The sequence below is a fragment of the Spermophilus citellus genome, assembly GCF_964194105.1.
Source record: "Spermophilus citellus genome assembly, chromosome: 2".
Lineage (NCBI taxonomy): Eukaryota > Metazoa > Chordata > Mammalia > Rodentia > Sciuridae > Spermophilus > Spermophilus citellus.
Genome location: NC_138183.1, coordinates 174,172,844 through 174,194,093, shown reverse-complemented (window position 1 = coordinate 174,194,093; position 21,250 = coordinate 174,172,844). Strand labels below are relative to the sequence as shown.

At 42.4% G+C, this 21,250-nt stretch overlaps 1 protein-coding gene across 3 annotated transcripts in view; it reads left to right on the top strand.

The window, feature by feature from the left end:
• Window positions 1-21,250, top strand: part of AMOTL1 (angiomotin like 1) — a 162,100-nt gene that overhangs the window by 76,182 nt on the left and 64,668 nt on the right. For 2 of the 3 annotated variants that reach the window (XM_081279602.1, XM_081279603.1), the window contains 2 exons: window positions 13,350-13,499; window positions 18,174-19,107. In XM_081279602.1, coding sequence (XP_081135728.1) covers window positions 13,350-13,499; window positions 18,174-19,107 — 1,084 coding nt within the window. Of the gene's footprint in view, window positions 1-13,349; window positions 13,500-17,614; window positions 17,775-18,173; window positions 19,108-21,250 lie in introns of those variants that run through there. The other variant, XM_081279604.1, reaches the window with a different exon arrangement.

Below are 21,250 nucleotides of genomic sequence, written 5' to 3'. Positions count from 1 at the left end.
GAAGAGATAAGAAAGTGCAGGATCTCATTATCCCCTGTAAGGGTGCACCCCCAGTGACCTAACTTTTTCCAGTAGGCTCCACCACTTAAAGATTCCATACTCTCCAATAGCACTATCACAGGCTGGTGACTAAGCCTTTAACACATGGGACTTTGGGGATACTTCTAAACCACAGCACTGATTGTTGAATTTTGATATAGCTTCAAAGAATAGTCATGGTTATCTGAAAAAGGCTATTAAAATACTCCTCTTGCCAACTACATATTTGTATGAGGCTCGGATTTCTTCATCTACTTTAACCCCAAATCATAGATTGCAAGCAAAAGCAGATAAGAGAATCCAGCTGTCTTTTATTATGCCAGGCAGAAAGAAATTTTCAAAGCTATAAAAGAGTCCCTCTTTTTACTGCTTTTTTTCCCAATAAATAAGCTATTTTTCATAAAAAATATTTTATATGATTTATAGTTCAATTTATTATTTTATTTAAATGAGTCAACATATAATTTTCTCAGTTTTAATTTCTAATAAAATAAATATTGACAGATATGGCCCACATAAACAAAAGCTCATTGGTTCTCAGTAATTTTTAAGAGTGTGAAGAAGAGGTTCTGAGACCAAAAAAAAAAACAAAACCAAAATCTGAGTGGGCTGGGGTTGTAGCTCAGTGGTAGAGTGCTTGCCTAGCATATGTGAGGCACTGGGTTTGATCCTCAGCACCACATCAAATAAATAAATAAAAGTCTGAGTGCTTTTAAAAACACCAGTAGAAGCCATAAACTCTCCAGCCAGTTAAGCTGGGTTTGGATCGTGCTTTCACTCCTAATTGTGTAACTTTAGGCAAGTTATTCTCAGTGCCTTAGTTTTCTCATCTGAGAAATGGGGATTATGAGGATAGAGTTAGTTCGATCCACTAGAAGAGAGCAATGCTCTTTGCATAGAAAATTCTCAACCGTGTGTGGTTTCTTCTTTTGCCCTTCCTGAGGCCTGTGGTTGATTTGCCTCCAGAAAATAGTATTTCACAACGTTTCCCACTATGCTCCCTCTCATCCTCCTGGTTGATGATAAGCTCAGGGTGCTTAAACTGGACTGTGTAGTAAAACTGAACATGACATTTGTGGATGAGCATTCATCTAGGTGCAGGGAGAAGCTCTAGAGCTTGTGGCAGATTCTTGTAAAGGGGCATCAATGATCTAAAATGGAAGAGCAAGGAGGAGGAAGAGGTTGATGTAGCCCTGGGCACAGTTCTAGGTCCTATGTGTGTGGAGGTACGTGTGGACATAGGTTTCTGAGCTCACTGCTCCACACTACCTCAAGCCTGTGTGGTTGCATTTCTGTTCTGTTTGGCCATTGTGTGCTTTATATGTCTCTCTGACTAGACTCTCAGATCTGGGTCTTGTGGTACCAGGCATTGTCTTGCCCACGGCAGAGGCTCAATGTCATGTGTTTTGGTTGACTGAATGAATGAATGGACAGATAAATTAGTGAATAATTCCTCCTTTGCTGCAAATCAAATTCACAGGTCTATGATCCTGGGAATTATAAGGAACCCAAATACTATCACAAGTATCTAGCAAAATACCATTGAAATTCTGGGGTTTGCTTCACAACAGTCAGCACCGAGTTTGCCACTCAGGCTTATGGCTGTGAGTTGTGTGACACACCCAAGGTGTGTCATTCCTGGTGCATTAGGGTACAAAGGAGATTATGAAGCCTAATTTTCAGGGACATGAGGGTTACCTGAGATAATGTTTGTAGCACGTCATGTTCAGTAATGCCACTTGGGATGTCTTCCTTCCCTATCCTGAGATAGCTGTGTGTCTTACATGGACTCTGGCTGCAGTTGGCCTCTGGGATCAACTGATGTGTAGTTGATTCACATTATCTCTCTAAACCTGAATAACAGATTATCCCCATTCTCAGAGGAGGGTTTTAGAGTTCCAGATTTATCAAGCAGTTATGTATAGAGTGCTAGGTGTTTTTATAGGTTTTCCCTCATCATGTTATTAACTTAGATATATTATTTGATATGGTCACCTTGTTACCATACTATGTAGATACATGTTATTTACATGTAACTAAAGTAGATATATCCCTTTTTCCAGTTATTCATATTAGCAATTAAAACTAATTAAAACTATTGTATTCAAATCTGAATTTATTAAAAACAAATGATAGGAAAGAGGCTTGTAGGTTAGTTGGCTCTAGAAAGAGTTAAGTCTCTTACTCATTAATCGTTATTTAGCTTCATTAAATTCAACACATTTGAGTTTCAGGTATGCTTAATTTATAAAATTTCAGTTCCCTATGACTTTCAGAAGTGCACATTTTATAAGAGTTTATATAGCAGAGAAGTACAAACTTCCCAGACCTGAGTTCAAATCATCTGTGAAGGATGGTCAAAGAATTTATTTCTGGTCGACTCTTGTAGAGAGGCCATTTTGATGTGGAGACTTGGTAGTGATGCATTTGGCAAGTTTCATGTGTAGTACTGACACACTGCAGGTTCAGGATCCATTGTTCAAGGGGAAACACTGTCATGACTTTAATATGCAACCAGATGGAAGGGATGAGGAAGGGTGGTTTCCTCCATTGCCTTGGTGTCTGGTGATTGGCCAGGAGTGTGCTCTTGTTTCCCATAGTTTTGGTAAGAAATAACACAAACAAAATGGCTCTGGATTCTTCTCTGCCTCTTACTTGCAAAGAAGGAAACTTTCCCCATTGCCTTTCCTCTTTATTCACAAAAAAGAGTGTTTCATTGAAACTACCCTCATTTTCAAAAACAAAGAAGAAAACCTAGCAGGGATGGAGATGTGATGCTGAGGGCCATTGCCAAGTAGGAATGACGCATCGAAATTTCCTTGCCAGCGTACCCCATGTTAAATGGAATTGCCTTGGAATTTCGCTGTTGACATTGCATGTAAGATGACCTTGCTCAAGGATCAGGGCGGATCCGGGTTTAAAGCTGATCAGGTTTGAGGAAGTATCCCGATCCTTGGGTTTAGGGCGTTCCGGGTTTAAGACAATATGGGTTTTAGGGAAGTTGGAGGTTGAAGATTATTGCTGCTGGAAATAGGGCTTTCCTGCTACCTGAGCTCCCGTTGAGTTCTCGTGAGATTCAGAAAGTATTTTGAAAAAAAGCCTCGTGGAGTAGGTGAATTGGGCGGCAGCAGAACTGGGATTTCCCCAGAACGTGTGTAGAGGCCGGTGTGAGTTCGGGAATAAAGAATTGCTGTTTGAATCTACAAAGCTGTGAGTGGCTCGTGATCTTGTGCCCAGCCAAGACTGCGGCAATGTGACTCAGAAGTATAGTCCATGCCTAGCATGCATGAGGCACTGGGTTTGATCCCCAGCACTGGAAAAAAAACGAAACAAAACACCAACAAACCTTTGCTTTGAAGAGACTGTACTGCTGGCTGGTTTCGTGGCTCTGGACGCTTCTTAACCCATGTGAGCCTCAGTGTCTCTATCAACAAAATGGAAGTAGGGTGGTAATAATCAAATAACATAACTTTTGTAAGGAACATACCTGAACTAATAGGGTCTCAGTAAATTTTTGATGGTGCTCTTTTATTTCTAAGGGCATATCTGGTTTCTTGGCAAGTACTGGTTGCTTTAAATGATGTAGTTCATCCATGAGCCCATAGTGCTTTACCAGCTAGGTGGATGTGTACTTGCCTCTTGAGAGAATCCTGTCCCTGTGGGATGGCGCTGCCTGACACACTTCCCAGTGTCACCCAGCCACAATGATGTGGGAAGGCTGGAGGAATTGAGTGACAGCAAGTGTGAAGTACTCTGCTGTCTTGGTGGTGTGGGTGAGAGGGGAGCTTTGAGGAGCATAACTATGTAGACATATGGCCATTTTATGCCTAGGGGTTTATTTTAAAGCTTTCTATCTTGTTTGTTTTCCTTTGTTAAAAGGGTGTCAGGTACTTCCGACTGCACTCAGGGATGCAAACATATTAAAGTTTGGCAGTCATGCTAGTAATACTTTCTTTCTCTTAGGGGGAAGTCAGTGTGTGCCAGGGCCACAAAAGAATACTTTTGTGGTCCTGAGATGCCTTCTGATAGGTCCAAACAAAACGAGTGGAAACTAAAGAGTGTGAAATGTCAGTAACTGAGGTTTAAGCTTATATGTGGAAAAGAATCTTTGAAGTCTGGGTACTTTTGGTCTTAGTTTTAGTTAAGTTATGCACCAAAGACATCAATAGGAAATATGAATTATAATGATACCCATGTACAATTTGAGTCAAGATAGTTAAGTAGTCTTTGGGTTTTATATTAAAATCCAAATGTTATGAACTGCCTTTTCCTTGTAAAGTTCTTTTATTATGGATTCTGTCACAGGGTACTTGGTATAATAGGTAGGACTGGAAATATTCCTCTTTTTTTTATGGGGAGTGAAGAGATCCCCCAATTCTGCCTGGCTGTAGTCCCCAGGCATAGGGCCTGCCTTCAAGGGACAAACACCTTTCTCAAAATGCGAGTGTGTGCTCAAGCTACACAAGTCCTGTAATGTTACTTCTAACTGAATCACAGAATACTTTAATTAACCAATTTTAGCACTAGGTGGCTGTATCTCTCTGTCTCTGTTTCTTTGTCTCAGTTTTTTTTTTTTCGTTTTTCTTTTTTTTTCCTCCCAGTAGCTTTTACCTTGTTCTTCTGAGTAGTTTGAAAGAGACCCCAAAATAGACACCCACCTATGAGCTGAATTCTGTAGAATGAAGAATATGCCTATAACTGGTTGTTTTAAATTGCATTTCTCTGTCTACTAAGTTGATGTATTTATTTAGTCCCCATTATACTAAAAACTTTTAGATATTGTAAACATATGCAGATTGTTCATTGATTCAGTGAATATGCACTGAATACTTACTGTGATGTTATTTCTGCGAGCAATTGGAGATACTAGGTAAATAAGACTTGGTCCCTACTGTTAAAAATTTACAAGTTAAATAGGGAGGAGAAAAAACTAAATGCATAAGGAAGCTTAATATAGACTGTTTCGTCAATATTCATAGAATGTTGTCGGAGTCCAGAGTGGCACACAGAAATTTGGAAGAGAAGGGATAGGTGACTTCATGAAGCAAATGGCCACTACAAGAGTTTCAAAAGATCAAAGGACTTTTTGATGGTCAAAATATGAGCTTTAGCGTCTAGTATGTACCAAAGTAAGAATCTCCTAGACTCATAGGGCAGAAAGGCCCTCCAGATGGAGAAAGCTTTGCGGGAACTGCAGGTATTTATTTAGGATTTGTGCAAAGATAGTTGGGACAATTGATATGATGTACTATAATTCAAGATGGTGCTAAGTCATCTATTATTTAAGATACAAACAATGTTGTGATAATATGAGAGTCAGAGCAATTAATTTTTAAAATATAAATCAGATTCTTGATTGTAAGTAGCACATAGTGACTTTGACTAACTTAACTACACACAAAAAAATTAATTGGAAATATATTGGGCTGTCACAAATTAATGGGAAGGCTCAGAAAACAGAGGCCATAGCAATCACTACTGGTGAAAGTGCTGCCACGGAAAATGTACCCATAGCCTTTCTTCTTTGTGTCACATCCTCAAGAGTAGGTCCTCAGTACATTGGGAATAAGTTTAGGTCCTCCCAAATCCTGGACCAGGAAGGGACCCTGTGGCTTCTGTAATGGATGGTAGCATCTGCCCCCAATACTTACACTGTGGCTTCAGCATTCTCTAACATCAAAGTATTTAATTGGCTGATTGGCTTGTCAGGAAGGGAGTGTGGTGGTAGTAGTTATAAGCTGAACCTGGCTGGGTGCAGCGGCACATGCCTGTAATCCCAGCGGCTCAGGAGGCTGAGGCAGGAGGATTGCAAGTTCAAAGGCAGCCTCAGCAAAAGTGAGGCGCTAAGCAACTCAGTAAGACCCTATCTCTAAATAAAATACAAAATAGGGGTGGGGATGTGGCTTGATGGCTCAGTGTCCCCTGAGTTCAGTCCCTGGTATCCCCCCCCCCCCCGACTCCGGCCTGTACACAAAAAAGTTGAAGCTGATCTCTAAATTATTCTCCAGTTCTAGAGTGTTGTGAAAATAATGTGCTAATGCTTTTAAGAATACCCTGTGAATACTAGATCCAGGGTCTACAGATGTGGCTTCATTTTCCTTGCCCATAGTTAAGCTACTGTTCCTTAAAGACACAAACACTTCCGTGACTCAGTCCTGTGATTCTTTTTTCCCATGATAGGCTTATCTTCCTTGGCTCCCTCCTCTCCCTACCCACGGTGGGTACACACACTCCTCGCCTCGCCTCCCAGGTCTCTCCTTTGTCACTGCAGCACTGTGTCCCTCTCCTCAGTCAAGGAGTAGCAGTGAATTACCCCTGGGCCTCCAGAGATGGTGGTGTGTCCCTCACATAGAGCACTTGGGCTGTGATGAACAAGGGTAGCTGTGTGCATGCTGGTCTTTGGGACCAAATCCATCATACTCAGATCTAGAACCATCTACTCATTTCTCTTTATTTATAGCTCCTATTAGGTTAAGCACATGTTTGGCATTTTGCTTTACACTGATAATATCAGAGATATTTCTAATACATATCACTAAGTTAAAATTCAGACAAATTAAAATTGTTCATACATATTTTAGATTGAGTCTAAATTAAATAGGTATTAGTGTATTGATTTCGCTTGTTTTCTAGAATAGATGGATTGGTACAGGATTGGAATTTGAGTTTGATGCCTGTTTGGAAGGCCACACAGTATAGGGATTGGGAATCTTGGTAACCCCACCTCTGACACCCAACCACAAACCTTGGGTTTCAAATAATGGTTCCCATGGGAAAAGAGTGAGAAATCATGTTCTGGCTGTACTTTTGGCTTAATGGTGGGGATTCCTGTTCTTTTGTAACAATATGTGTGTTGTGTGCAGGTGTCTGTAGAGGAGGGGCCATTGCCTGTCTATGCTTCACTTAGGTCTCAATGTGTGGACTGTAAATTGGCCGACCCCAGATGAGCTAGCTTGCTTTCTTTCACATGGGACCTGGGAAAAGGCTAGACCCTTATTTTTCAGGTACAGATCCCAGGTTCTTCAGGCCCCTTCTAAACATTGTTTCCAGGGCATCCTGTTCCCCGAGCCGGGTATTTCACTGTCCAGAAAAACTCAAGGTCTGCCAGAATCAGAAGGTTTAAATGCTTAGGTTTAACTTTGAGGTCACTGGCACACTTGGCAAATTCCTCAGCCCTTTGAAAGGAAAGGTAGAAGCCATAGAATTGTTTGTTGCTGCGGTTAAACTCTCTATTATCGTTAGAGGAGATTGTTCTATTGTTCTACTCCAGACAGTGCAATTGTTTTTCAATGCATGGGGAGGTTTTAGATTACATATAGCTGGCAAAGAGGTTCTCACTTTGGCAACACCAGGGAGTTGTTTTGCAATTAGTGGATCATTGAGGAATGGTCCTCTGGCCTGCAGAACTCAAAGCACCAGTATTGGCTGCAAAGGAGAAAGTAAGTGCCCCTGTATTTTAGGGGATGGAAAGGTGCAGGGATTAATTATCTGGAACTCTCAGAAACTGGCATTGGAGGGATCTTGGATCTTCTCTTACTTGACAGCCAGCAAGACCATTGGACAGAGTATTGCCATGTTCTCTCCATCAGAGAGCATAGTTGTCAGAGAGCATATATTTTATATGCCACCTGTAGAAATTAACAAATGCACAGTATGGTGTTTTCCTCAAAGGGCTTATAACTTCACCAGGGCAATAACATCAGCTTAGATTTAATGACTACTGCAAAATACTAGGCCATTGATGTTGATGTGCTGGCTTTGTGCACCTCAGAACATAATTGCTGTGGCATTTGAGGGAAGGGAGGCTGGTGTTTGGGAGGGAGAAGACGTTCTGGAGGAGGTAAATTTGCTGGAATGAACTTTAAAGTAGTTGGAGGTGGGTTAGGGTGAAGTTAGAGGTTTGTACTCAGAGAATGAGGATGTTACAGGATGCTGGGGTGCTCAGGGAACCAGCAAGACTACTGACAGCTAAAAGAGGGGCCTGATTATTAAAACAAACAAACAAACAAACAAAAAACCCCCAAAACAACCTTCAAAATCAAAGTGCGACCTGGAACTTGTAACCCAAATGGTTATATGCAAGGGAGTGCCATGCCAGAGCGGAGTGTAAGGACAGGGATTCCCCGTGGTGTGTGTATTGAATGATAGTGGGATGACAGTTTAATGTCCTCCAGATTTTAAACCTAAAGGAGACTTCTGAGCCTGATCTCTTGGCTTGGTATCAGATGCAGGATCTGCTCCTTGGGAGTTCACTAGTTATGGTGGAAGGTAAAGAAGAGGAGCAGCTCACCAGGGCCCTTGTTGTGCCTCTTGCCTCCCCTAGAAAACTAATTTCATTTTACCTTAATTCCTTTCTCCTTCAACAGTGGAACCTTTTGTTGTTACCACTATTGAGTAATGACAAAGGTCTTGTTCAGGTCACATTACCTGCAGGCCTCTGGACAGTCACAAAGAAAGTCTAAACCATAATGGGGGAACGCTCCTTGCTTCTTCAGTAAGCTAGAAGCAGTCAGGCTCAGTGAGAGGGGAGCCAGGATTCTCTGTGTTGACAAGGGACGTGTGCATTTTGTCATTTAGGAGCCAGGCTGGTGAAATGCGTCAAATATAAAACATAAATGTTAAACCTTCAACAATCCTGAAAAATCTCAGAATATCATGTTAAATGCAGCACAAATAGATCTATGCTTTCCTTCTGGGCAGGGGCCCTGGGAGCTGTGTGTGCCCCTTCTCCAGAGAAACCCTCTCAGACAGCTGACCCTTTACACTGACCCTGCTGGGTCTCTGGTGCTTTGGCCACCTCCCCTGCACACTGAGGCATGCGAGTGGTGACCCTCAGGGTTCTGGTTTGGAAGAAGATAATTGTAAGTTAACCACTAAGGTGAGACGTTTTTATATGGAAATAGCTCTTCTGGCACCCCTGTGGGCATCTACACTATAATACCACACACTGTTGAGCCCCCAGAATCCTCAAGAGGCCAGAAGCCCCCCTAAACTGGCAGTGTTGCTGGGTGGCTGGGCCCGAGCCAGCCTTGCAGGACCTTTCTGGGTGGTAGTGGTATCTGGGGCCTCCTGTTGTTTCTCACAACTCCACTCCTGGTTATGAACTCCCAGCCAAGACGATAGCTTTCCCCTCACACCACGCCTCTCCTTCTCATTTCTCATTTCAGACATCTTTGACCCTGTCAAGTTAGATCATTTGGTTTAAGAAAATAGACTCAACTTGAGGTACAGGAGCTTCTAGGGAAGACAGTGAACTAAAATAGGCAGAGGATGGGTCCAGCCTCTCTTAGATGTGTCCTGCGTGGCCCAGGAATGCAGTGCAGATCCTGTGGCACATGGTACTGCCACTTTTCCTTGCCCTGCTGGTGAGAAAGCAAGAAGTGTGACTCCTTCGGGCCGCCTTGGTGCTGGGATAGCTCATCTGACTGACTCTTGGCTTGAGTGGAGTGAGCCTGCCTGCCTCAGGGGCCTGTTCTGGTCATCCACTCGGCTCTCCTGCCTTTCTTCAGCATCCAGGAATAACGGCATCTGTGGGAACGTGGGGCAGTGGCCTCCACACGTGAATGGAGAAAGGAGGCACTAGTTGAGCATCATGTGCCTCAGTCCGAGAGAGAGGGAGAGAGAGGGAGAGTTGTGTGTGTGTGTAAGCCCATTTGGAGACCACTCTGTTCAGTGTCCTGAGGCCCTAGAGCTCTTGAATCTACTCTTAGTTGGCAGCCCATGGGTAAAGTGGGGAAAAGTAATTCCTTCCAGTGTCGTAGTGAATGGCTTAGTGCAGGGCTCCATCTGAGCTCCACACATCTATGCTCTCCTTTATATACATTTGTTTATACATACCTCAATTTTATTAGAGGTTTGCTCTTTTATCATTTGAAATTCTTAGTCATGTGAACTAGAAGGGATCACCCAAAGTGTAATATGCTGCAACATGTCATTCCTGACCCAGGTCTATTTTTTAAAAATATCAGTTTTAATTTGTTCTTTTTAGTTACATATGACAGTAGAGTATATTTTCATATATTTATACAAATATGGTGTACATCTTATTCTAATTATGATCCCATTCTTGCGGTTGTATGTGATGTGGAATTTCATCGGTCATGTATTCATATATTAAAAATAGGAAAGCTATATTCGATTCATTCTACTGTCTTTCCTATACTCATCTCCCTCCCTTCCCTTATTTCCCTTTGTCTAATCCAATGAACTTCTATTCTCCCTGCCCCCTTATTTGTGTGTTAGCATCCACATATCAGTGAGAACATTCAGCTTTGGTTTTTTGGGACTGGCTTATTTCACTTAGCATGATAGTCTCCAGTTCCAACCATTTCCTGGCAAATGCCATAATTCCATTTTCTTTATGGCTGAGTAATATTCCATTGTCAATATATATCACATTTTCTTTATCCATCTGTTGAAGGGCACCTAGGTTGGTTCCATAGCTTAACTTTTGTGAATTGAGCTGTTATGGACATTGATGTGGCTGTGTCACCATTAATTTTAAGTCCTTTGGGTATATACCAAGGAGTGAGATAACTGGATCAAATGGTGGTTTCATCCCAAGTTTTCTGAGCAATCTCCATACTGCTTTCCAGAGTGGTTGCACCAATTTGCAGTCCCCCCAGCAATGTATGAGTGTGCCCCTTTCTCCACATCCTTGCCAACATTTATTGTTACTTGTATTCTTGATTGTCATTCTGACTGGAGTGAGATGAAATCTCAGTGTAGTTTTAGTTTGCACTTCTCTAATTGCTAGAGATGTTGAACATTTTTTCATATACTGTCGACCATTCATATTTCTTCTGTGGTGAAGTGCTTGTTCAGTTCCTTTGCCCCTTTATTAATTGGGTTATTTGATTTTTTTAGTGTTAATTTTTTGAGTTCTTTATATATATCGTGGAAATGAATGCTCTATCTGAGGTGCAGGTGCTGTGAAGAAGCTTTTTAGTTTGATACCATCCCACCTATTGATTCTTGATTTTACTTCTTGTGCTTTAGGAGAGGAGTCTTTTTGAGGAAGTCAGTTCCTAAGCCACCATGATGGAGTGTTGGGCCTACATTTTCTTCTAGTGGATATACATGCCTAGGTCCTTGATCCACTTTGAGTTGAGTTTTGTGCAGGGTATGAGAGAGATAGGAATAGAAAAAGCAATCATGAAATTCATTTGGAAAAATAAGAGGCCCAGAGTAGCCTTTAGTGAGAAAAGCGAAGCTGAAGGTATCACAGTACTAGACCTTAAATTATACTACAGAGCTACAGTAACAATAACAGCATGATATTGGTACCGAAATAGACATGAAGACCAATGGAACAGAATAGAAGACACAGAGACAAACCCAAATATATACAGTTATCTCATACTAGACAAAGGCACCATAAACATATATTAGAGAAAAGACCATCTCTTCAACAATGGTGCTAGGGAAACTGGAAATCCATATGCAGCAAAATGAAATTTAACCCCTATCTCTCATCCTGCAGAAAATATGACTGTTTCTTTTATTGAAGCAGATGGGCTGTCAGCTCCTCTTTGACTTGATGGGAGGAATGGGGTGGAGGCACAGAAAGGTGTTGTGTGTATGGGTGTGTGTGTGTGTGTTTGTGTGGGTGTGTGTGTTCGTGTTCCTTTATGTGGACGTTCTCCCCCTAGCTTAAAGCTTCACAACTTTGGCTGCTCATTGGGGTCATTTAAAGAGCTTTATAAATTATAGATGCCTGGACATAACCCCCAGCTTCCAAATGAATAGGTCTGCTTGAGGCCGGGTTTTAAAATTTCCACAGGAGATTTTGACATGCAGCCAGGATTGTACCTTGTACCTCCCTAGTTTTCTACCTGCCTGAAAACAGAAGCCAGGTCAGGATTTGGCTTTGGATCCTGGCTATCTAGGATCCTGATTTTAGCCTTAGATGTTCAGATATTTATATTTATATATATACAGATGTAGAAGATGAGGACCAGGAAAGATTTGAGTTTCTTTGTGGAATAGTCCTTGTAGATTGACAAAACAAAGAAAAAACAAAAAACAAAAAAAGAGGGAGAGAGAAAGAGAGAGAGAGAGAGAGAGAGAGAGAGAGAGAGAGAGAGAGAGAGAGACTGAGAAATAGTGTCCTGTGCATTTGAACTATGATTTTAGACTATCTTCATACAATATGTCATTTCACAAAGTGAGAGTCACAACTGTTTTTATTTAAAATTTATAAGGTAAATAGTTATCAAAATCTTTTTTCTTTCTAGGGCAGATGTGCCTATGATTCAGGAGCACATATAAATGCTATTCACTTGTCGAGGTAAAGAAACTCAGGAAGACCACCAGTGCATTCCCATCTCACAGCTCTTGGTATAATTAGTGGCTTACTAGTAGCTTCACGTTGTGGGAAATGGGTAGAAAACAAACCTAGGAAGAAATTCAAATGACCAGTTCAAAGCGATTGCTGAACAGCATTTTTTCTTCTAATGGAATTGTCTTTGGGAAAGGATTTTAATTTTTTAAAAAATGTTTGACTCTCCAGAGTTAACTAAGTTACTTTTGCTAAAAACAGCCTTACACATGGTGCCCACACAGAGAAATCTGCAGAGCAGGAAATAGGCTAGACCCATCCTGCTGAAAGTTCCCATGGATATTTTGTGTGTACTGTTGGTGTCACTGTAGTGGTATTTCATGTTCAGTGGCTGTAGGACTGAGTTCAGTGTCACATTTAATTGGAAGAAGAAGCACACTCTGGTTTGTGTGTGAAGCAGAGAAACTGGAGCTGAAAGGCCAGTGCTTGGCAGAGGCCCAGATTCCAGAACCTCAGCTCCGTGCTGCAGCACACGACTTCAGAAATCTTTGAGTGAGGCCTAAGTAAACTGGGCTGGGACATTCTCTTGCAAGCATATCATCTGACAAAGTGACCACCTCTTCCTTGAGCTCATTTATGTTGTGAGAGATATCTGCTCTTCACACTTTGGTTCTCCTTTTCTGGCCTTCCCATCTCTCTCCTTTCTGTCTCCCTCCTTGATCATTCTGAACTTGAGGACTTGGCTTTGGATGGTGCTGCTGCCGCTGCCCTTGGAACTGGAACATGTGAGGCATCCATGCTTCTGCTCAGCGTGTCTTGAGGACTGTGTGTTGACCTCACGGGTCATTTTTGTGGGTGGCTGGACTTGTGATAATTCTGAGTAGTAACTTTGGAATTTTATGAATCAAAAAGATAGGGCACTCCTGCTGTGGGTTGAAATGTGGGAGCATGCCTTGTGGGTGTCATGAGTCACACAGGAAGAGGGGGCACTTGATTGGCACTAACATACACGTTACTTTCTTCCTCCCAGCACCCGCTCCTGTCTCTTACAGCCCCAGCAGTCCTGTGCAAATTCTAGAAGATACCAGCTACTTTTTTTCGGACTTTCAGCTCTACTCTGGGAGGCATGAAGCATCTGCTTTGACGGTGGAGGCAAACAGTAGCATCAGGGAAAAAGTTGGTAAGTCCTTTTGCTGACTCGTGTTGGAAAACAAAGTGACCATATGTCTCACATTTTTATCTCTTTTGATGCAATAGCTTTCCTTTATATGTGGTTTTGCTTTTTGCATTTTCAGTTACCCGAGGTCAACCATGATCCAAAAATACTAAATGAAAAAAAGCACAAAGAAAAATTTGCAAGTTTTAGATAACTTTTCTTACAGTATGTTGTTACAATTGTTCTATTTAATTTTTAGTTGTTGTTGTCAAACTCTTAGCATGCTTAATTTATAAATTCAACTTTATCATAGGTGTGTATGTACATGAAAAACTTGGCATGTGTAGGGCTCAGTATTAGCCTTGGTGTCAGGTGTCCACTGGGGATCTTGAAATGTATTCCTGAGGAGAAGGAGAGACTACTGTAACTCAGATTTTTCTTTTTATCTGTGCTTATCTTAAAATTAGCATATTGGGTCATTAGTTGTCTCTTTGTTGGTAGATGCCTTATTTTTTTTTCATGCTGTGCTTTACTGTTAATAAGACTATTTTATTGTAGTATGTGACTCCCCTTGTGAGACTGTGTGTGTGTGTGTGTGTGTGTGTGTGTATTTCAGAATTATATCATTTAATCCCTAAATTTTCTCTAATTTTTAAATACTTTTTCTCACCCTTTTTCAAACTCTTCTTTTTTCTGTTTTTGAGACTGGTGAAACTATGAGGGAATCTCTAAAAATACTTCTGGGGAGAATCTTATGGTTCCTACCAAATGTGCTTGTAACTCGTTTTTCTCTCACTTCAGTGAAAATAGAATTCCATAGTTTTCATGTTTATTGAGACCCATTCATTTTTTTATTTCTTTATTCATTCAGATAAGTCATTTTCCACTAGAATGATTTTTATTTTTGTTCAAATTTTTCTTCTAGTCTTATTAAAAAATTCTTATTCTTATTTAAACATGGTTGTTTCATTAAGCCTTTCAGATCTGTTACCCCAAGAGGCGAGGACTCTGTTCTCTTTAGTCTCATAACTCTAACACCTGTTGGCAGGTCTGGAATAAAATAGATTTGCAGTGCGTATTTGTTGAATGAATGAGTGAATCTGTCCAACCCACACTGATCTGTTTCCTTGGGTTTTGCATTGCTTATTACAGTTATTTGGCAATTCATCTGTGAGTCCTCTTGATAATCTCTTTTGGTTTTTGAACTTTGCGTGTCCATCTCACTTGTAGTAAACATTCTCTGGAGATAAGGAATGTTTTGACTTTACTTCACGTTGTTCCTATGAGGCAATTATTTAGCTTCTGCATTTTTCAAAGGAGAAAGATTCAGAGAGGCCAAATAACTTGCCTGAGGTCACAAAGGTGAAGTGTTTTGATGTTGTTGTTGTTGTTTTGCCAGAAGGACAGGGAGAACCACATGATCAAAGGTGAGCTTGAGGGTCTACTCTGTAAAATTATTGGTTTCCTCGGCAGTCATTTTCCGAATGCCTGTGTGTACAGGGTAGAGCACTTGGTGTGTGGGGGGGTTACAGCCCATGGATGCATAGACTATGCTCTCTATGGCTGGAGCTTGAATTCCAGTAGAGGAAGGGAGATGATAATATACTGTAACAATGTTCTAATAGTGTCATATTGGAATATTGTAGTAACAATATACTAATATTAAGTGTGGATTATAAGGAGAAGAGGCCAAAGGCAAGAGGTTTTAGGAGGCTGTTTGCAGAAGCTGGTAAGGAGAGCTGGTACCCCCCAGGGGTGCCAGAGGGTGTGGAAGAACAGACTCCACAGGAAAGCATATTGGTGTAGAAACTAGGGTTTGGTTCTGACTTCTAACTACCATGAATGTGAAAATTTTTAATGAGAATTAGGGGACCAACATGGAATTGCTGTCTTTTGCTCTTGCCAGGACACTAAAAATGTCATTGCCCTTTCATACTTTCTCAAAGTTTAATACCCAGGAAGACAGAGGAATATAATCCTTGATGGTCTTTAATTTAAAAAAAAGATAGTTGTACCAGGTGCAGTGATTAATGCCTGTAATTCCAGCGGCTCAGGAGGCTGAGACAGAAGGATTACAAGTTTATAGCTAGCCTCAACAACTTAGTGAGGTCCTAAGCAACTTAGGGAGATCCTGTCTCAAATTAAAAAATAAAAAGGTCTGGAGATGTGGCTCAGTGGGTTCAATCCCCAGTCCCCCCCCCCCACAAAAAAAACCAAGAGATAATTATAAGCCTCCTTCTATTGATATCTGTGTAAACACACACAGATGTGTTTGAATACATACATTGTAAGCAATCACACTACTTTTTTTTTTATTTCACTTTAGACTGAAAAAAAAAAAACTAGCTTGGCAGCTAATTAAATGTGGGTAGCAAAGGAGAGAAAAGATGAACAGTGAATATGAGATTTCTATCTGGATGACTCATGATGAAGATGCCATATATACGAGAAAATATATATACTTGAGGATGAATGATGGTTTAGGGAAAATGACATATTGCCTGTATATATAAAAACACTGAACCGTTGTTGCTTGGAACTGTGCAAGTGCAGTCTGTCCAGAGATGTTGTAGTCCAGCTTCCTGGACACAATATGGGGAAGATATTGAGGTTCAGAGAGTGTGAGTGATTTACTCAAAGTCATGCCAGTAGTAAGTTCTGGAATTTTTACAGTCATAATGCTATATAATATCCTTCATACACTACTTAATAGTACTATTGGGAAATGATCTAGGTGTTGTGTTTCATGGGGCTCACTTAGGTATTGTTTTGAATATCTGAGAACAGCATTGAGCTGTGTGCTAGGAAAGTGCAGATGAGAAGACTTGAATCTTTCCTTTATGGAGTTTGGAGTCTTTGTAAATAAGTAATTGCTGTTGGCTAGGATGTTTGCTTCAGTGGCATTTGTACAAATGGAATAGGGACTTTGGAGAAGGAAGGCTCAAGCCTATTGGGCTACAGCAGAGAAAGGTTTTACTCTGAAGGTAGATTTGGAGCTTCCCCTGAAGCATAGAATTTCCCAAGAGACACAGTGAGATGCCTCCTCCCAGGGATCGGGAAGAATGCCGTGAGAGCCTAGAGGCTGGAGACAGCTAGCGGGTTTTGGAAACTATACATACTTAGATATTGCAGGAGGTTATTAAACTCCAAGGGGTTACCAGTGCTGGGCAGGCATGACATGAAATGTGGCAGGTGACATGAAATGTTGCTAAATAGGTAAGCAGTACCTGCTACACAATATGATAGAATGTCAGCTTCATCCTATAATTGATTGTTGGGGCTTTGTGCAGAGAAGTAATAGGAGTCAATTTTTCTGTTGGAATAATTTTTCAAGGTAATGTGGAAGGTAGATTGGAATCTGAGGAGTGGGTTTAGAAATAAATAGAAATGAGACTAGAGTCAGGACATAAAGTTGAAATGGTCTGGATATGAGAAGCCAGTGACTTGTAAAGTTGTGGAATGCTCATAGATTTGGAGTCAGATCTTGGCTCTGCCTCTCTGAGGCCTCTGACTTATCTTCTCTGAGCCTCTCTTCATCTGTAAGCTGGGTAATAATATCTGCCTCATGGGATTGTATATGGGATAAATTAAATAACATAGGAAGAGATTGTAGTGTAACAACTGCCACATCATGTACACTTTAAAATCTTATTGTGATTATTAATAATAAACTTGGAGATTGACTTAGGAATAATGAAGAAAGTTGGCAGAGATCTTTAGGAAGCAGAATTGACAGGTGATGACTGGATGTTGGAGGTCAGGGAGAGGAAGGAATTACTATGGAAAACTCCCAAGTTTCTGGCCTGACAGAATGTAGCTGAGACAGGGGAAGCCCAGGTTGGGGTGGACAAGTGTGTGGGGAAAGGAGTATGTGTTGAAGTAGAAGGGCCTTAAGAGCTGTCGGCTGCTGTTTTAGATATGGGGGTGGTGACTCGGGAGAGGAGATGAATATCCTGTTGAGTGAGGGCAGAAGAGCACTCAAGACAGACCCAGACCCCGGCAGAAATGTAGAATTGAAGGCACAGATGGAGAATAGGGAGCAGGCGAGTGTTCAGAGGCAGGAAGAGGGGCAGCCTGGATGCCAAGTTAGAAAAGCATTTCAAGAAGCGCGTGATCAACCATGTCGAATGCTTTGGAAAGGTTAGGTGTGTAATATGAGAGTTGGAAAACTCTTGTTGGATTTAGTTACTATTCAGAGCAGTGGATGGAGCATTTGGAACGTGGAGACGGAGTGTGTTGGTTGCTTGCTGAAGATAACCAGAGGAGAAGGAAAGGGGAGATGCAGGGTAGCAATTAGAGGTCTGTGGTAGGGCCAAGAGAAGACGGTTTCTTTGTGTTTGATTTGGCTTTTGGCTTTTTTTTTTTTTTTTTTTTTTTGAGATGGGAAAGACTTGGGTTATGTTTATGTGGATGAAGAGAAGGGACCATTGGAGAGGTTAAAGAAAAGGGGGGGGGAGGTGCTGAAGGATGAAGCAAGTCGAGGAGGAGCAGGAGGAGAGGAGATGGAGAGTTGCAGAGTCACTGTGAATTGGAGAAACATCCATGATACATTGCAGGATAGATAGGTGGAGGTGATGGGATATTTAAAATCTTGTCGTTAATGCCACTGTAGTTAGAATGTTAATTGTTCCACATACTTATAAGCATATATCTCCTGGGGAACAGCCTGATACCTTTTTTCTTATGTTTGTCTTTTAGAGGATCCTCTTTGTAACTTCCACTCCCCAAACTTCCTGAGGATCTCAGAGGTGGAAATGAGAGGTTCCGAGGATGCGGCAGCTGGAACAGTATTACAGCGGCTGATCCAGGAGCAACTGCGGTATGGCACCCCCACCGAGAACATGAACTTGCTAGCCATTCAGCACCAGGCCACAGGGAGTGCAGGACCAGCTCACCCTACAAACAACTTTTCTTCCACGGAAAACCTCCCTCAAGAAGACCCACAAATGGTCTACCAGTCAGCACGCCAAGAACCGCAGGGTCAGGAACACCAGGTGGACAATACGGTGATGGAGAAACAGGTCCGGTCCACACAGCCTCAGCAGAACAATGAGGAACTGCCCACTTATGAGGAGGCCAAAGCCCAGTCACAGTTCTTCAGGGGGCAACAACAGCAGCAGCAGCAGCAACAGCAGCAGCAGCAGGGGCCAGTGAGCCACGGTTACTACATGGCTGGGGGCACCAGTCAGAAGTCCCGCACTGAGGGGAGGCCCACGGTGAACCGTGCCAACAGTGGACAGGCTCATAAGGACGAGGCGCTGAAAGAACTGAAGCAGGGCCATGTTCGCTCTCTGAGTGAGAGAATCATGCAGCTGTCGTTGGAGAGGAATGGTGCTAAGCAACACCTCCCCAGCTCAGGGAATGGAAAGGGGTTCAAAGCAGGAGGTGGGCCCTCTCCCGCCCAGCCTGCTGCGAAAGTGCTAGACCCTCGCGGTCCTCCACCTGAGTATCCCTTCAAGACCAAGCAAATGATGTCCCCAGTCAGCAAGAACCAGGATCACGGACTTTTCTACAGTGACCAGCACCCTGGGATGCTCCACGAGATGGTCAAGCCTTACCCTGCTCCTCAGCCTGCTAGAACAGAAGTGGCCGTGCTGAGGTACCAGCCACCCCCAGAGTATGGGGTTACCAGGTGATTATCAAGCCTTGGGGGTCAACTTAGCAGTCACGTTACTTTCAATGCATCTTAGATTTTTGTCATTAGGCTTTTTTTTTTTCCCCCTCTTGTATATAATATTTAACAGTCCACTTTGGGGCAAAATGAGTAGAGGGCAACTGGGGATTTTCTCCAAACTTAAGAAAGCAACTGGGGGAGGACGACTGGAGGGGAGGGACCACCAGTGTTAGCACCCTGCCTAGAGGCCCGCAAAGGAGCATTCTCCTGGCTGGCTTTGGAGGGTGTCCAGACTCCCTAAAGAACATACTGTTGCCAAAGAGTTTTATAGTCTTGTCTTCACTGTAGATTTACTGTAGTCTGAATGTTAGAACAGATGAATTAAAGAGACCCTGAAAATCACATAGTTCTCCTTCCTTTTTAGGTGGGAAACTAAATCCTAGAGAGATTAATAAATGTCCTCACAACTCTGGGAAGCTGGGGACTAGACTTAGGTGTCCTGACCATCAACATCTTTTCACCCTTTTACCCTAACTCCTCTTATAGCCTTCCGTGTGTCTTCTGACTGACTGATGGATTCAGTCACACCAGGTGTGTGCTTTGTGCCACTCTGAACCAGGCTCACAAATGAAGATAGGGTTTCTTCCCACGAGGACTCTTTGGCGTTATCTCTGGGAAAACCAGTACTTGAACAGATCATTGCCATTCATTGTGTTATTTAGGATAGAAGTATGAAGAAAGTGCTAGGGGAACAGACAATATGGCTCTCAACTGCTGGAGCTGGAGAGGGCTTCCCAGAGGAGATTGGATCTTGAAGGATTCATGAGTTGTGGGGTAGAGATGAAAGAGCAGGATGTACTGTGGAGGGAATGCCATTTCTTGAGACAGAAAGGCCATAAGGATTTGTCTGGAATGAGGGGCAAAAATACAATTGGGAAGCCTGGTGCTTTTAGGTAGGGACTGTGTGTTCGTGTTTAATAGCTGACTTCAGTGGCAGTGCAAGATGGATTAGAGGATCCTAAGGCCCTTCAGGAACAGTTTCAGTAGTCCAGGGAGGAATCAGCGAGGGTGGCCAAGGCTGGAGGCAGTGGGAATAGAACAGTGTTGTAAGTTAAGAGAGGCAAGGATATAGAAATGACAGGATTCTGTGATTGACGAGATGTGGAAGTAGAGGGACTGGGCAGCTGGGAATGGGGCGGCTGGAAAGCAAGCTCTCAGGAGTGAATTTGGGAGTTGCCAGTGGTTTGAAGTTACTGAGCTTGTGTGGGAAGAGAGTGGAGCACGAGAAGACAGGTGGCCCCTGCCTATTATTGGATGTGTCATTCTCATAAAGGGTTAGGTCTATTTCTAAATTGAATGAGTGAGGGTTCCTCATGTGACCCCAGCACTGGGCACATGGCACATGGCACAAGGCACACCCTTATGCACACCCTCTGAAAAGGGAGTGACCGGAGCTCGGCAAAGTGTTGGCTGACCTGCCACTTACTCCCCAGCTTGGACACCTCCCCACTGTGGGGGGATGCCAGCTTTGAAGCATTCTCTCCAACTTTTAGACCATGGATGGCCGGTGGAATGCGTTCTTCCTAAAGTGGGGGTAACTGGACCCCACTGGGGAATCCAAGATAAGACAAAGGAGCTCTGCTTCTTAAGGTTTTTGTCATTAGGCTTTCTTCTTCTTCTTTCCCTTTTATAGTTCCTTATGTCAGAGGAGAAATTTTAACTCAAAAGCTTCTAAATTCCTTGTATTTGCATCTCATAGATGAACTTCAACTGTTCAAAATAATCCATGGTGTTTTCCAGAATCATGGTGTTCCACACATTCCACTCAGACTCTGAAGCTTGATAGAGGGTGAAAATCTCCCCCACTGTAGTTTCCTTCCTCTTCATTGGCTTAGTATTTTTTAATGGAGGTACAATAAGTGGGTCATTTTGCCCTTTGTCAGTTGGCAATGGATGTGGTATGAGGAGGGAGAGATGATCTTGGAGGAGGGATGCACTTCTTGGAGTTCTGTCCGGTTATTTTTGGAAAGTGTCATTTGTGTGGAAGTGCTGATGTTAGAAAGAAGAAGAAACGTATGTGGGGTTTGAGCTTATTGCCAGGTTTAGCTGCTGGGTTGATGTGACACATCAAAATATCTTAAAAGACGTAACAGACAGGCCA